This window comes from Mobula hypostoma, chromosome 8 (assembly GCF_963921235.1).
Source record: "Mobula hypostoma chromosome 8, sMobHyp1.1, whole genome shotgun sequence".
NCBI classification, from domain to species: domain Eukaryota; kingdom Metazoa; phylum Chordata; class Chondrichthyes; order Myliobatiformes; family Myliobatidae; genus Mobula; species Mobula hypostoma.
The window spans coordinates 67,561,995-67,578,408 of record NC_086104.1 but is presented as its reverse complement, the minus strand read 5'-3'; the positions used below and the strand labels follow the sequence as shown (position 1 = coordinate 67,578,408).

General features: G+C 40.1%; 1 protein-coding gene across 10 annotated transcripts in view; it reads left to right on the top strand.

The window, feature by feature from the left end:
• The window catches only part of LOC134350601 (utrophin-like), a 537,041-nt gene that overhangs the window by 456,206 nt on the left and 64,421 nt on the right, over positions 1-16,414 (top strand). For all 10 annotated transcript variants that reach the window (XM_063056033.1, XM_063056035.1, XM_063056034.1 and 7 more), the window contains 5 exons: positions 2,177-2,313; positions 3,622-3,660; positions 4,334-4,399; positions 6,643-6,708; positions 6,995-7,153. In XM_063056033.1, coding sequence (XP_062912103.1) covers positions 2,177-2,313; positions 3,622-3,660; positions 4,334-4,399; positions 6,643-6,708; positions 6,995-7,153 — 467 coding nt within the window. The remainder of the gene's footprint in view (positions 1-2,176; positions 2,314-3,621; positions 3,661-4,333; positions 4,400-6,642; positions 6,709-6,994; positions 7,154-16,414) is intronic.

The window sequence follows — 16,414 nt, the reverse complement described above, 5'->3', positions numbered from 1 at the left end:
TGGTCATAGTGCTGATACTCTACTGTGATAATTAAGGTTGTGCAGTTTGGTTCAAGAACTGTTGAACCAACTGATGGTCGCTGCAAGAAGATGGCATGGCCCAGGTGGTGGACTTGACACCCATGACTGTGTGGCTAGGCGTAGCTCAAGTGGCACCTGTAAATTTGCTGATGATATAACCATTGTTGGTAGAATCTCAGATGGAGATGGGAGGGCGTACAGGAGCGAGATATACCAGCCAGTTGAGTGGTGTCACAGCAACAACCTTGCACTCAGTGTCGGTAAGATGAAAGAGCTGATTGTGGTCTTCAGGAAGGTTAAGACAAGGGAACATGAACCAATCCTCATAGAGGGATCAGAAGTGGAGAGAGTGAGCAATTTCACGTTCCTAGGTGTCAAAGTCTCTGAGGATTTAACCTGTTCCCAACATAGTGATGCAACTATGAAGAAGGTAAGATTGCGGCTATATTTCATAGGAGTTTGAGGAGATTTGGTATAAAAACTTCTATAGATGTACCATGGAGAACATTCTGACAGACTGCATCACTGTTTGGCATGGGGGGACTACGGTGTAGGATTGAAAGAAGCTACAGGAAGTTGTAAAATTAGACAGTTCCATCTTGGGTACTAGCCTCCATAGTATCTAAGACATCTGGAAGGATCGGTGCTGCAGAAAGGACCCCCATCACCCAAGGTGTGCCCCCTTCTCATTGTTACTCTCAGGAATGAGGTGCAGAAGTCTGACGGGACACAATCAGCGATTCAGGAACAGCACTTTCCCCTCTGTCATACGATCCCTAAATGGACCTTGAGCCCATGAATGCTAACTCAATTTTTAAAAAATATATATTACTTCTGTTTCTATACCATTTTAATCTATTTAATATACATATATATACTTAATATAGTTGATCTACTTTTTTTCTTTACTGTCATGTATTTCATTGTTCTGCTGCTAAGTTAACAAATTTTACAACACACGCCGGTGATAACAAGCCTGACTCTGATTCTCACTGTGATGATGCATGTTGTGCCTCATGTAGATTGAAATTGGGGAGTTTTGTGCCAGTAATGTATTGGACTGAATCCATTACTCTTTGAAGCTTCTTGTGCTCCTGCATATTCAAATTACTGTACCAGATCCTGCAAATGGTCAGGGTATTTTCAACATCTTCTCTGTCATTTGTGTTGTTTATTAACTAAGGGAAAATAGTTTAACTTCCACTTAATGATTGTTCTGACATTTCCAATGTTTTTTTTATAATCTGAGCAGTATCATTATCATCAACTGATCTATATTAGACATTTCACGACGCAACTCTTAATTAATCAAAGCTTGCAGTTTGTTGTCTCTGCACAAATATCAACGTAACTAAGCTGACCCCTGACCAACAACAAACATGAATTTTACTGTTACCCTGTACTAATACTCATTCTGACCACTTGTCCAATTTATAACACTGAAATAGGGCTCCCCCATTGGTCAAATGATTAATCATTCTCCCAGCCACTGGAATAGGGGTCTTCCTCGCAATAGTTGGTCTCTGGAGTACTTGCTGCTTTGCATTCAAAGGCCCTCATATTTGTGCTCTTTTCTTATCAATTCGAATACTGTATTTCGATATTGTTGGCTCAAGCCTATCTGGCTAACGTGTGGCACCATCCCATTAGCTCTCGTCAAAGCTAGCACCATTTTATTGCCCTTCTCACAAGTATCAACTTGTAATTAATGTCTCTGTTCTGAATCAGAGCAAAACAGCCAGTTACTAGGTTCGAGTTATTCAGGTCAGACACAGACTCCTCTATAAACCTCCGTGTTCTGTCTTAGCAAAGAACATCTCACAAATAACTTCTTCTTTGAAAATTATTGTGTCCATTTTAATACAGGTTTCAGGCCAGCTTCACAAAATGACAGCCTCAATTCCTTCAACCACATGGCATTTGTTTTCTCTATTTCCACTGTTCTTGACTCATTTGAATTCAATGTTTTCTTCCTTATATTAATTACTTCATGATCAACAACTATAAGGAAACCTTAGGCCTGATCCTCAGGTACAAACATAATTACTTCCCTGACAAGACTTCGTCCAGTTAACATGCACACATTTTGCATGAGATGAATGGCTGAATTAGCAGAGCACTTCATGAGAATTCATAATATCTTTTGCATTTTTAGACAACATCAGGTGAAGATGTACGTGATTTTACTAAAGTGCTGAAAAATAAGTTCAGATCAAAGAAGTACTTTGCCAAGCATCACCGTCTGGGTTACCTGCCCGTACAAACAGTCCTGGAAGGTGAAAATCTTGAAATGTAAGTTTGACAATGTGTGGCTTTTAAGTGATGAATAATTAGTTTTGCACTATAGTGCACCCTTTGTTTTGAAGGGAACGAAAGATTTTAAACTGTACATGTATAATATAGTATACATTCAGAAAAGCACTATATAAAAATAAGAAGGCCAAGTGATGAAAACATTGGTCTCCTTCGTGCTTGTCTCCAAAATCCAGTCATTGAGTAAGACATTATCCTTGTTGGACCAGCAACTTGCCACCTGTTTTTGTGATTTCCATTAGACTGATTTCTGTCATTGATAACCACACTTATTTCAGCTGGACCAACTGTTGTGACTTTGCAGTGTTTTGAAGCAGAGGAGGAGAGTGAGATGAACGGGCCAACTGGTTCATTTTCTGATTCTGCTTGTTTGAGCATTTTCAGTGTCAGTTGTCAGAAACCAAAATAAGTTCCAAACTGATAGCACTTTTCTTTTAACACTAAATTGATTTTGCCACTGTTGGAGTGAAACCAAGTACTGCAGAGAAATTTGTTCTACTGGTGGGTAATCCGATTAGAGAAGAAAAGCTCAAATAATTTGCAAACTATTCAGTTACCTCCCAAGAAAAGGACATTGAAATGAGTAACCATGTTTAATTGTGATCATCCCATGAATCAATATCGGGATGGTATTTGGTCTAGGTTCAAGCACATCACCAATATGGTCATTGCTTCTGAAGAGCACCTATGAACGTAATGTTGAGTAACAAACTTAACACTTTCAGGCGTAGGTGAAAGACATTTTGGAAAATAGGCTGTGCTAATACAGAATATACCATTCTCCTTCTCTGCTGTATGAAGGAGTAAGTGTGTTGCTGGGTTCAAACAGAAAGACACAAGAAGTAAATTTGGCGAACACAATTCACGAGTTAAAGGCAGATAGAGACTGTTTGGTATTGGGCTTTAAAGCTTAAGTTGATTTGAAGTTCATTGGCTTGCCTGTGCAGAAGGTAAAACAAAAGGACAGAACATGAATGCTTTCCTGACTAAGGTGGAGTGATATTTCAAGAGCAGTGTTAGGGAGGTGCTTAGAAAATTCAGAAAATATCGGTGTCCTAGTAAAGTAGAGAGGGAATATTATTTAACAACAATGTAATAAAATTGAATAATTTTTCCTTAAGGCACCAAGAGCCAGGCTTATTAATGATGGATGTGTTGCCTTTGATGTTTACTTGAATTGCACCAACATCCTTAGTATGCGTGTTTCATTACTGTGCATTGTTGTAAAATATTTCATCAATTTTTGAGTGGCATAAACAACGTTCTGTAATTTTCTCTCTTTTGCAGCCCTGTCACACTCATCAGCATGTGGCCTGAACAGTATGAGTGAGTATATGTTACTGTCTTGCATGCCAAATACATCACCTCAACCCAACAGCAGTTTGTTGCTGTGTTAAGTACTGAATGTCTTCCTTTTGCCGGGGACTAGAGAATTTATCATTTCCCTTTTGTGCTTTCAGTTAATGCATCTGTCATGATTAAGAATTTGTTTATTTTAAATGGAAAACAATAATAGAACACTCAGACATGTAGTTTTGTATTATGTCAACTTATTGTGCTCTTTCCCGAGAAATCCCCCTGCCCTGCAAACCATGCTCCCCTGTTAGTCAAAAATAAAATAGTAACTACAAAGGGATATTTCAACATGAGCATTACATCATTAAGAAGGTATCGAGCTGATCTGATCAGCATTGCATATGCACTTTTTGTTTTTATAGCATGCAGAGCATTAAATTACTGTATTCTTCCACCTTAGTCTTTTGTATCACAAGTAACAAAAGCTATGGAAAGCTGCTTAAAATGGGGAACTAAAGATAATGTTAAACTAGTGTTGAAAAGGAAATATAATTCCCATTCCATTTTACTGCACATTTCATTTCTATTGCAGTAGATTGTAACATCTACCTTCATAAACTTAACAATGCTAAAATAATGATGAAATATATTTGTTTTGATGTTTAAACTGAAATATTAATAATCAGATGTTTTATTATTATAGCCCCACACAATCTCCGCGGCTGTCCCAAGATGATACACATTCCAGAATAGAACACTATGCCAACAGGTAACAAAAATATTCGCAGATACTAATTGAAATTGAAAAGGTGTTACGAGATGAAACTAGTTTGTTCTGTTCAGATTCTTGGGTTTCAAAATGCTCATTTTAACCAAGTTGAAATTTAGTTTCAAATTAAGTTTTGCAATTAAACAAAAATAGATAGCAATCTCATCGTTATACTTCATACCTTGTGTATTAATTTTGGCAAAATTTGATAGATTGCTGTACATATTGATGAAGGATCACAGCCTGAAACATGACTGTTTCCCTCCATTGATGCTGGTTGACTGAAATTCCTCCAGCATTTTGTGCATGTTACTCCAGATTTCCAGCATTTCCAGTCTGTTGTGCACCCACAAGGCTGTTAAGACTTCTTCACCATTCAATAAGGTCATGGGTGATCTGAGTATAACCACACATCTGCATTCTTGTCCATTCTCAGTCAGTAACATTCCACCCCATTGCTTATCAAGAATCTGTTTGTCTCTTCCTTAAAAGTTTACGTAGACCGTCTCCATTGGACTTTAAGGAAGAGAATTCCAAAGACTCTCCAGCCTGCTGAGATAGGGAAAAAAAATCACCATGCCTTTTAGTTAAATAGGTGTTCCTCTGGATCTAGATTTTATGTGAGACTATCTTTTCTGTAACCATGCTGTCAAAACTCAGTAGGATCTGGTAGTTGTCAATCAGGTCCTCTCTTGCTCTGAACACAAAATAATCTGCAGATGCTGGGGTCAAAGCAACGCTCACAACACGCTGGAGGAACTCAGCTGGTCGGGCAGCATCCGTGGAAAAGATCGGTCGACGTTTCAGGCCGGAACCCTTCGTCAGGACTGCAGAGGGAAGGGGCAGAGGCCTTATAAAGAAGGTGGGGGGAGGGTGGGAAGGAGGAGGCTGGTAGGTTCCAGGTGAAAAACCAGTAAGGGGAAAAATAAAGGGGTGGGGGAGGGTAGGCAGGGAGGTGATAGGCAGGAAAGGTGAAGAAAGAATAGGGGAAAACACAATGGGTAGTAGAAGGAGGCGGAACCATGAGGGAGGTGATAGGTAGCTGGGGGAGGGAGCACAGTGACATAGGGAGAGGGGGAGGGAATTACCGGAAGTTGGAGAATTCTGTGTTCATACCAAGGGGCTGGAGACTACCTAGACGGTATATGAGATGTTGCTCCTCCAGCCTGAGTTTGGCCTCATCATGGCAGTAGAGGAGGCCATGTATGGACATATCTGAATGGGAGTGGAAAGCAGAGTTGAAGTGGGTGGCTACTGGGAGATCCTGTCTGTTTTGGCGGATGGAGCGGAGGTGCTCGACGAAGCGGTCCCCCAATCTGCGTCGGGTTTCACCGATGTAGAGGAGGCCGCACCGGTTGCAATAGATGACCCCAACAGATTCACAAGTGAAGTGTTGCCTCACTTGGAAGGACTGTTTGGGGCCCTGAATGGTGGCAAGAGAGGAGATGTAGGGACAGGTGTAGCACTTACGCTTACAGGGATATGTACCGGGTGGGAGATCCGTGGGGAGCGATGTGTGGACCAGGGAGTTCTGGAGGGACCGATCCCTGCGGAAAGTGGAGAGGGAAAGATGTGCTTAGTGGTGGGGTCCTGTTGAAGGTGGCGGAAGTTGCGGAGGATAATGTGCTGGATCCGGAGGCTGGTGGAGTGGTAGGTGAGGACAAGGGGAACTCTGTCCCTGTTGTGGTGGCGGGAGGATGGGGCAGGAAATGGAGGAGATGCGGGTGAGGGCGTCATTGATGACAGCAGAAGGGAAAACACGATCCTTAAAGAAAGAGGACATTTGAGATGTCCTGGAACGGAAAACCTCATCCTCGGAGCAGATGTGGCGGAGACGGAGGAACTGGGAATAGGGAATGGCATTTTTGCATGTGGCGGGTTGGGAAGAGGTATAGTCGAGGTAGTTATGAGAGTCAGTGGGCTTGCAGAAGATGTCAGTGGACAGTCTGTCTCCAGAGATGAAGACCGAGAGATCGAGAAAGGGGAGAGAAGTGCTTCAGACCTCCGGAATTTGAAAAAGTCTTTCCTCAAGGAAACTTACCTGCTCTAAGTAGCAGTCAAGTAAACTTTTTCTGAACTTCAAACAGTCATTGGAGAACAACCTCCGCAATGTCTGGCCTTTTGCAAATATGTAAACATGGGACTCCTTAAGACTGCTTATTAAGATATAAGTAATACTATAATTCAAGTACTCTTCTAATTTTATTGGAATCTAATAAGATAATCTGGCACCTTTTATTCAGGCTGGCACAGATGGAGAGAACTAACGGATCTTTGCTCACCGACAGTAGTTCTGCCACAGGAAGTATGTAAGTAATTTGAACGATTAGTGCACTCAGTATGATTTATACATAGCAGCTTGAACTACAGTGCATCTTAAATAGTGATATTCTGGTAATAGGTAAGGAACATACCACCTAAATAAAAATGTAATGTTTTTAAATTGTAATTGAATCAATAACCTGAAGATATTTGTGATTTCCTGTTGGAGCGGGGACAGTTGCAGATTACTTGCATGAAATTATAAAGATTTTAAAAATACATATTTTTACATTACAGAAGAACTGTAAAATGAGTAATGTATTCTTTGTACAGTGATGATGAACACGCACTAATTCAACAGTTCTGTCAAACACTGGGGAGTGAATCACCTATAAGCCAGCCTCAAAGTCCTGTTCAGATCCTCAAGTCAGTAGAGAAAGAAGAAAGGAGTGAATTGGAGCGCATCATTGCTGATCTTGAAGAAGAGCAAAGGTGAATTTGATTGTTCTTACAATTTTTTGTAACCGTATTAATCCCCTGAAGGCAGTGGCATATTCCATTGTTATTTCATGATCCTCCAAATGACTGTTGTTCAAATTAAAGATCATGTCTACAGTGTTCAGAATACACCCCTTCACCATGAACTCAGTCTCCTCACCTCATGCAGCTCTTCAGAATCCACCAAACTTCTCATTATTAAGATTGTGTGCAAAAGACAACAAACTGCAAATACAAAAGAAAGTAATAGTAATAATAAAAAATAAATTAGCATTAAATATTGCAAATATCAATGAAGAGTTCTTGAAAGTGAGTCCATAGCTTGTGGGAATGATTTGGTGAGGGGCAAGAGAAGTTGTGTGAAGTTATCCCCTCTGGTACAACGGCCTGATGGTTGAGGGGTAATAACTGTTCCTGAACCTGGTGTTGTGAGTTCTGGGGCTCTTGTACCACCTTCCTGGTGAAAGCAGCAAGAAGAGAGCATGACCTTTGTGGTGGGGGTTCCTGATGTTGGATGCAGCTTTCCTGTGACAACGCTCCATGTAGGTGTGCTCAGTGGTGGGAAGGGCTTTACCCGTGATGGGCTGAGCTGTGTCTGCAACTTTTTGTTGAATTTTCTGTTCAAGGGCGTTGGTGTTTCCATACCAGGCTGTGATGCAGTCAGTCAATATACTCTCCACCACACACCTATAAATGTGATTTTAGATGGTGTGCCGAATCTTCGCAAACTTCTAAGGAAGTAGAGGTGCTTCCGTGCGTTCTTCGTAATTGCATTTACATATGCATGAAATGTCCTCTGAAATGATAATACTGAGGAACTTAAAGTTGCTGATCCTCTCCACCTCTGATCCCCTGATGATAACTGGCTCATGGACCTCTGGTTTCCTCATCCTGAAGTCTATAATTGGCTCCTTGGTTTTGTTGACGTTGAGAAGAAGTTGTTGTGGCACCGCTCAGCCAGATTTTCAATCTCCCTGCTATATGCTGGTTTGCCACCACCTTCGATGTGTCCATGACAGTGGTATCATCGGCAAATTTCAATATGGCATTGAAGCTATGCTTAGCCATACAGCCTTAAGTAAAAAATGAATAGAGCAGGGGGCGAAGCACACAGCCCTGTGGGGTACCTGTGCTGATGGAGATTGTCGAGGAGATGTTGTTATCAATGCAAACTTACCCAGTCTGCAAGTGAGGAAATCGAGGATTGCACAAGGAGATAATGAGGCCAAGGTCTTGGAGCTTATTGATTAGCTTTGAGGAAATGATAATATTGAATGCCAAGCTGTGGTCAATAAAGAGCATCCTGGTGTATATTCCTTTGCTATCCAGATGCTCCAGGGTTGAGTGAAGAGTCAATGAAATGGTATCTGCTGTGGATCTGTTGTGCTGGTAGGCAAATTGGACTGGATCAAAGTCAGTTCTCAGACAGGAGTGTATATGTTTCATTACCAGCCTCTGCACAAGACCATAAGATGTAGGAGTGGAATTAGCCCTCTTGGCCCATTGTGTCCACTCTGCTACTTCATCATGGTTGATCCAGTTTTCCTCTCAGCCCCAATCTCCTGCCTTCTCCCTATTTCCCTTCATGCCCTGACCAATCAAGAATCTATCGACCCCTGCCTTAAATATACATAGAATTGGCCTCCCCAGCTGCCTTTTGCAAAGAATTCCACAGGTTCAGAATTCTCTGGCTAAAGAAATTCCTCTTCATCTCCATTCTAAAAGGACGACCCTCTTCTGAGACTCTGTCCTCTGGTCTTAGACTCTCCCACCATAAGAAACATCCTGCCCACATCCACTCCATCAAGGCCTTTCACCATTCGATAGGTTTCAATGAGGTCACCCCTCATTCTTCTGAATTTTAGTGAATACAGGCCCAGAGCATTTAAACACTCTTCATATGACAAGCCATTCAATACTGGAATAATTTTCGTGAACCTCCTTTGAACCCTCTCCCGTGTCAGCACATCCTTTCTAAGATAAGGGGCCCAAACCTGTTCATAATACTGCAAATGAGGCCTTACCAGTGCTTTATAAAGTCTGAACATTACATCCTTGCTTTTATATTGAAATGAATGCTAACATTGTATTTGCTTTCCTCACCACAGACTAACTTGTAAATTAACCTTAATGGAATCTTGCACAAGGACTCCCATTCCCTTTTCACTTCAGTTTTTTTGTAATTTCTCTCCACTTTGGAAATAGTTGACCCTTTTATTTCTTCTGCTGAAGTGGATGAGACCATACACTTCCCAACATTGTATTCCCTCTGCCTTTTTTTTGTCCATTCTCGTAATCTGTCTCGTCTTTCTGTAGCCTCTCTGCTTCCTCAATACCTGCTCCACCACCTATGTTCATATCATCGACAAACTTTGCAACAAAGCCATCAATTCCATTATCCAAATCACTGAAATATAACATAAAAAGAATCAGTCCCAACACAGACCCCTGTGGAACACCCTAGTCAACCAGCCAGAAAAGGCTCCATTTATTCGCACTCTTTGGCTGTTGCCAATCAGCCACTGCTTTATCCATTCTAGATCCATTCAAAGGCCTTCTGACATTCCAAGTGCACATCAACGAATTCTCCCTTGTCTATCCTGCTCGTTATTTCTTCAAAGAATTCCAACAGATTTGTCAGGCAAAACTTTCCCTTGAGGAAACCACGCTGACTACAGCCTATTTTATCATATTCCTCCAAGTAACCTGAGACCTTATCCTTAGTGATCCACTTCCCAACCACTGAGGTCAGACGAACTGATCTATAGTTTCCTTTCTTCTACCTCTCTCCCTTCTTGAAGAGTGGATTGACATTTGCAATTTTCCATTCTTCTGGAACCGTTCCAGAAACTAGTGACTCCACAATCTCTTCAGCCACCTTTTTCAGAACTCTGGGGTGTACACCATGTGGTCCAGGTTACTTATCTACCTTCAGACCTTTCAGTTTCCCAAGAACCTCCTCTCTTGATATGGTAACTTCATACACTTCATGCCCCCTGGAACTTACACACTACTACTGGTGTCTTCCACAGTGAAGGCTGATGAAAAATGCTTATTCAGTTCGTCCAACATTTCATTGCCCCTCACTTGTTCCTCTCCAGCGATTTTCTCTTAAAACATTTCGTCACTGTAGATGTAGGTTCAATTGGATGATGGTCTTTGAGGGACTGGTATAATTGAAGTGTGCTTGAAACAGGTGGGTACATCAGACTGCCAAAGCATAATGTTAAAGATCTCAGTGAACTCTCCAGCCAGTTGATCAGCACAGGTCATTAGTACTCCGCCATGTGCCTCATCTGGGCTGAATGCTTTCTGTGGGTTCACCCTCCTGAAGGAAACTCTCACTTTGGCCTCAGTTTTCTAGTGTGTTGGGATCTCTGGTGCTACAGTTTATATGTTGATGGTAATTGAGCAAGGATTTCTTCAAACAAGCCTGATTGAAATCCCCAACTATGGTTTGAAATATGTTGGGATGGACTGTTTCATTTTAGGTGACAGCAATATGCAATGTCTCAGGCGCATGATTATACTCGGCTGCTGGTGGTATTTAAACTGTATTCAGGATTACGGAGGAGAACTCTCTTGGTAAATGGAATGGTGGACTTTTGATCATTAGGTGTTCAGGGTCGGGGGGAACACAAGAATGACAAAACCACCACATCAGAGCACCATAGGGAGTTTATCATGAAACACACACCCCCATGTTTGGCCTTTTCCGAGCTGTAAGATCGGGCCATCCTGTGTATTGAGAAGCCTTCGGGTCTGATTGCTATATCTGCTGTACTCTGAGCAAGCCATATCTCAGTAAAACAAAGAACACAACAATTCCTCATTTCCCTCTGACACAGCGATCCTGCCCATTTACTAACTTTGGGTAGAGCAGGCCTCATCCATCTGTGTTTCAGCTCAGCTTGGAGTCCCATGGCAGTGAACCTTGATCCGCGTAAAGGGGCCATACCTGCTTGCTTGAGAGTTAATTCTGCTGAGTCCTTCAGAAGATTGTGAAGTCTGTAATTCTTCAACTTAAATTTCCAGAGGGGATCTTTGACAGTTCTCTCAATAATTACATAGTCACCTATCACCATCTCATTGATGTTCATGTTAAATTTAACCACTCAACATAAGACTTTGATTCACATATGGACAAAAGAGCTGAATTGTGGAGGCAAGGTGACATAACAGCAGTACTTTACTAAGTTCAGCATCCAGAAGCCCTTAAAACTGAAATCAGTTGGAATTGAAGGGATAACTGAGGAGAGAGAAACAGGTGATATTAACATAGAGGAACAGGTATCAGCCTGAAACATTAACCATTGTCTGACCTACTGAGTAATTCCAGCACTTGTGGTTTTATTTCATATTTCCGTTGTTTTGCTTTTTGAAGGGATAACTATCCAGTAGCTGAAGTTGCATTTATTGCAAAGTAGTTATCTGGTCATTTGAGGCTTGGATTCAGGAAATCACTGCAGAGGTATTTTAGGCTTGAGCCTTCGGCACAGCTTTCTCCGGTTGCTTTATTAGTAACCTTGCAGTGACCACATCATCAGGTTTGATGTGGAAGTCTTTGCTAGTGTGCGCACAATGTTTTGTTCTCTTTGCAGTTCTTCTGATGATGAAGTAGTCTATACTTACATGCACAAATACATGTTTAATCTTGAGATTTGGGTCATATTATTTGCATAATGCAATCTTCTGATAATGTTCCTATGATACTCAACAGCTTTGCCAAAATCCCCCACCCAGCACCACCACCACCGTTAATATACTGAGATTACTAATGATCAGAAACTCGGCTGGACCAGCCACATGCATATTGTGGCCGCAAAAAACTACGTCCAAAGCAAGTGACTGCCTCCTGATTCCTCAGTGTCTCCACCATCCATCCATCAGAAAGTTACCAAGAGTGAATACTTACCAGTCACATAAATGAGTGTAGCTCCACCAAAATTCAGTGCTGTGCACCAAACAGAACACATCAAGCTGTTTAATTAGAACCACATCTTCCACCTTTGAGTCATTTACAGGATGTTGTTCGGTTAGATTACCTTCAAATAATAGACATAATAAGCTCCAAAGAGTTTGCAAGATAGTTCTAAGTGTGTAAATTCTGTAGCTGTGTCATGATTACTGATTCTAAGTATGAGGCAGATTAATTGAAGCATTATTTGAAAATTGAAGCAGCGCATTTTAATTTGTGCAATAATTAACTGAAATGGGCAATAAACCTAAATGAATAATGCTGAATATTGTGCTACAATGGGCAAATAAAAGTATCCATATAATGTTTTTGAAGATATGTTAACAGATGTTTTATCTTCTGCTGGTCATACTCAGCATCATTTTAATTGTATTTAGCGTGTTGTCTTTTACATCGACTTTCAAAAAAAATGATAATTTCACTTTTAGTGGGATTTATATCTTTACAGCAGATGTTGTTTTCACTGTTGTATCTAGATCATACGTGCTGCTGTTGTTTTCTTCAGCAAAGTACTTCCACTTCAGTTAACTCACATTCATGATATGTTTTACATGCGGGTTTTATCATCTAATTTTTTTCCATATTTCTTTTTCCCAGCTGAAATAATAATTTATTCATAGCATGTATGCCTTTTCACCCAATTTTTCTATCACTTCTCCCCTCCTATTAAGAACACTACTCCATTCGTAAACAGATGTCATAGATCCTTTCTCAAGGGCATATTGATAGTAGCAACTTCAATGTGTAGTTTATTGTCATAGTTTCTATGAACATTTCAGGCTATAGACACATTAACCTTTTCTCTGAGGCAGTTGTGACGGCTATGAATAATTCTACCAAAGCATTTGGCCAGAAGAAGGTATTTGTGAACATGGAATCTGTTACTGGACTGATCTGATTGCAAATGATGTAGCCAGTGATTATCTTGACTTTGCTACTAGTGTCATAAGGAGTCTGAAACTGGAGCCCGGTGGCTGTTTATCTAAATGCAGGCATCTGATACAGGGTAAAGCTTAGAGATGAATACAGTATCTTTTTGGCTGATCTGAAAATATCTTTTAGGAATGAATATATATTCAAGCAATGTGGAGTTGGTTAGATCAATTGAAAATGAAACAGAATTTGAATCCTGATTAAAAATATCAAGTGGTATTTTCAAAGATAGTGATTAGGAAATGAAAATATTTTCTGGCTTCATTGTCATATCCGTATACTGTCAGCACTGAAGGGCTCTTTTGAACGTCATCTTGAGTCTGAACACAGAGCAGAGGCAACAAGCACTGAAATCTTCCTCATTAATGAAAAGTCCAAGTGAACATTCTCATTGTTCTATATAATGTACAGGTTGAGCAATCTGGAAGTTTCAGCATTCCAGTGAACGTTTAACCTTTAGAGTACATTGTCAGCTGAAATCTATACTTGTTCAGTAATCACCAGTGGTTCTTGAAGTAATTTGTACCAATTTAGATCAGGAGTTGACTTATCCAGTGTAATGCAAAGAATTGATAGAATTCCAGTTTCCCAGAGCGAGACACATCATAAACATCTTCCCCTACCCTTTCATTCGTGCCTGTTTAATCTTCCACACTCTCAGTTAGTGGACTTGACATCCACTAACAATAGTGGGAAAAAAATAGCTCTTGTCAAAACAGCTTTTAAATAAATTACATTATTTTCCATTGTTGGGCAGTCTTGTTTTCAATCTCCAGTTCAAATATTACTCCATTCATCTTTGTTGAATACCTCAGTATCCAATTAATGTTTTATGCAATACCATCAAAATGACAAAACTTAATTCAAAATGCATGTACAGACTTAGTCAAATCTATCATTATGTAAAGCATGTTTAGTAAAATCGTCATTCTTGCTGAGCATCAGCAATGATGCTACTGAGACATATTTTCCAAACATCCCAAACAATTTTATTTGCCAAACAGAATTTCTGAATTTGCTAACTAATATTAGATTTGTATTTGACATAGTTATTATAGAATTGTCACTATTGTAATGTCACAGTTAACTGTATACCTGAAGTATCTCAAGGTGTTTTGTTAGGTTCTCTGGAATTATCTACCCACAATGTTTTGGAGGTTCAGTCACCATCCATATTCAAGGCAGATAACAATGAATTTTAGGTATTGAGTGAATTGAGAGATATGAGGTTCATGCAGAAATAAAATGGAAGGAAAAATAAGGCACATCATTCCTTTCAGGTCAATGCATCCCAAACTGTTGTGCTGATACATATAAAGGCTCATATATCTTGGCGTCAATAGTGACAAACAGTACCCATGACAATAGAGATTAGACGTGCCTGGTTCTGTAAATGGGCGACATAAGAAATAGAGAAAGCAGTTGACCACCTTTCGCATCCGCTGTGTCATTTGCTAAGATCATGGGTGATCGTCTACCTAGCCCTGCTTTTCTTGTTTGAACCTCGTTTCTCTTGAATTGCTTAATTTTTAAAATCCATTATTCTCGTGCCTTAAGTATAAACACTGACAGATCCTCCACAATTTCTTGGACAGAGAACTCCCAAAGAATCTTGAAAAACTAGCTGTTAGAATAACTGCCAGCTTCCTTTGAAACAGATGCACCCTGAGAAGTCCCTGGTGTTTTCCATTTGTGTTGGACACTCTTTAGGGTGCATTTGTTTTGAAGGAAACTGTACAAAATAATATACACCATGTGGCCACTTTATTAAGTATGCCTCATTAATACAAATATATAATCAGCCAGTCATGTGGTAGCAACTTAATTCACAAAAGCATATAGACATGGTCAACAGACTCAGTTGTTGTTCAGACCAAACATCAGATGGGGAAGAAAAGTGACTTTGACCATGGAGTGATTGTTGGTGCCAAATGGGATGGCTTGGTTATCTTAGAATCTCAGTTCATTGCCTGGGGTTTTCACATACTACAGTTTCTAGAATTTACAGAATCAGAATCAAGAATGGTTTAAAATAAAACAAAAAAAAATCCTGTGAACAACAGTTGTGTAGGTGAAAATGCTGTTGGAGAGAAGTCAGAGGAGAATGGCCAAACTGGTTCAAGCTGACAGGAAGGCAACCGTAATCAAATAACCACTCATTACAACAGTAGTATGCAGAAGGTCATCTCTGAACGCACAACATGTCAAACCTTGCAGTAGCAGCAGCAGAGAAGGGTTTCGCTTCTGTGGCCACTTTATTAGGTACACTCCTGTACCTAATAAAGTGTCCATTGAATGTATTTTCAACTTGCGGTGATTTTGATAGCTTCTTTTTTCCCCAAGATGAATTGGTTCTGTGAGAAAATATTATAATATTGGTTTTCAACCCTTGGGCCCAAGGTGGTGTGTGTGTATATGAAATGACTGGGGAAACTTGTCAAGAGACTGTCATAGCGTACCACAATAATATTTGCACAGATGATTAAAGCTGTGTTTGTTGAAACCAACTAATAACCATTACTATTTCAATCGTATCCTAGGGACTCTTTAAGCAGTCTAATATTGTTCCTAAGTCTCCAGGCTTGCAAAACCTATACTTCAAAAGTGACAGGTATTCATTACATCCAACTTTCATTAAAACCATTTTATTTGCTTTTGTGAAGTTTTATTAGAATGGCTAGCAGCCTTGTAAAAAGAATTAGTAGTCTGGATCTCATTGAGTAGAGACATGAACTGCTTTAAAACTTCTCATTTATCTTGTCCACATCTGGAAGGTTGATCTTGCTAGCTAAGACAAAACAAAATATTTGAAAAGAGTTACAGAGATCTCTTGTCCTCTAAACAGGCAGTTTAAAGGACAAGGAGTAGGTCATTTAGTCTTTCACCTCTGCTCTGTGATTTGGAAAGAGCATTCTGCAACTGAGAGGCAAGGCTTAACCTGGGGCCAGGCTTCGCACAGCGTAACTGAGTGATGGATGATCCAAAATAAACCCCTCCCAATGAACGCCTCTGAAAACCCTTGAAGGCAAACAATATCCCCAATTTTACCCCTGGTCAGATGTGTCAAATTTTAGTTGTCCCTGCATTTTAGAAACATTTAGAAACTCTTAGCAAGGATATAATTATCAGAATCAGGTTTATCATCACCGGCATGTGATGTGAAATTTGTTAACTTAGCAGCAGCAATTCAATGCAATACATAATATAGGAGAGAAAAAAATGAAAAGAAAATAATAATAAGTAAATCAATTACAGTATATGTATATTGAATAGATTTTAAAATGTGCAAAAAAGAATTACTGTATATTAAAAAAGTGAGGTAGTGTCCAAGGGTTCAATGTCCA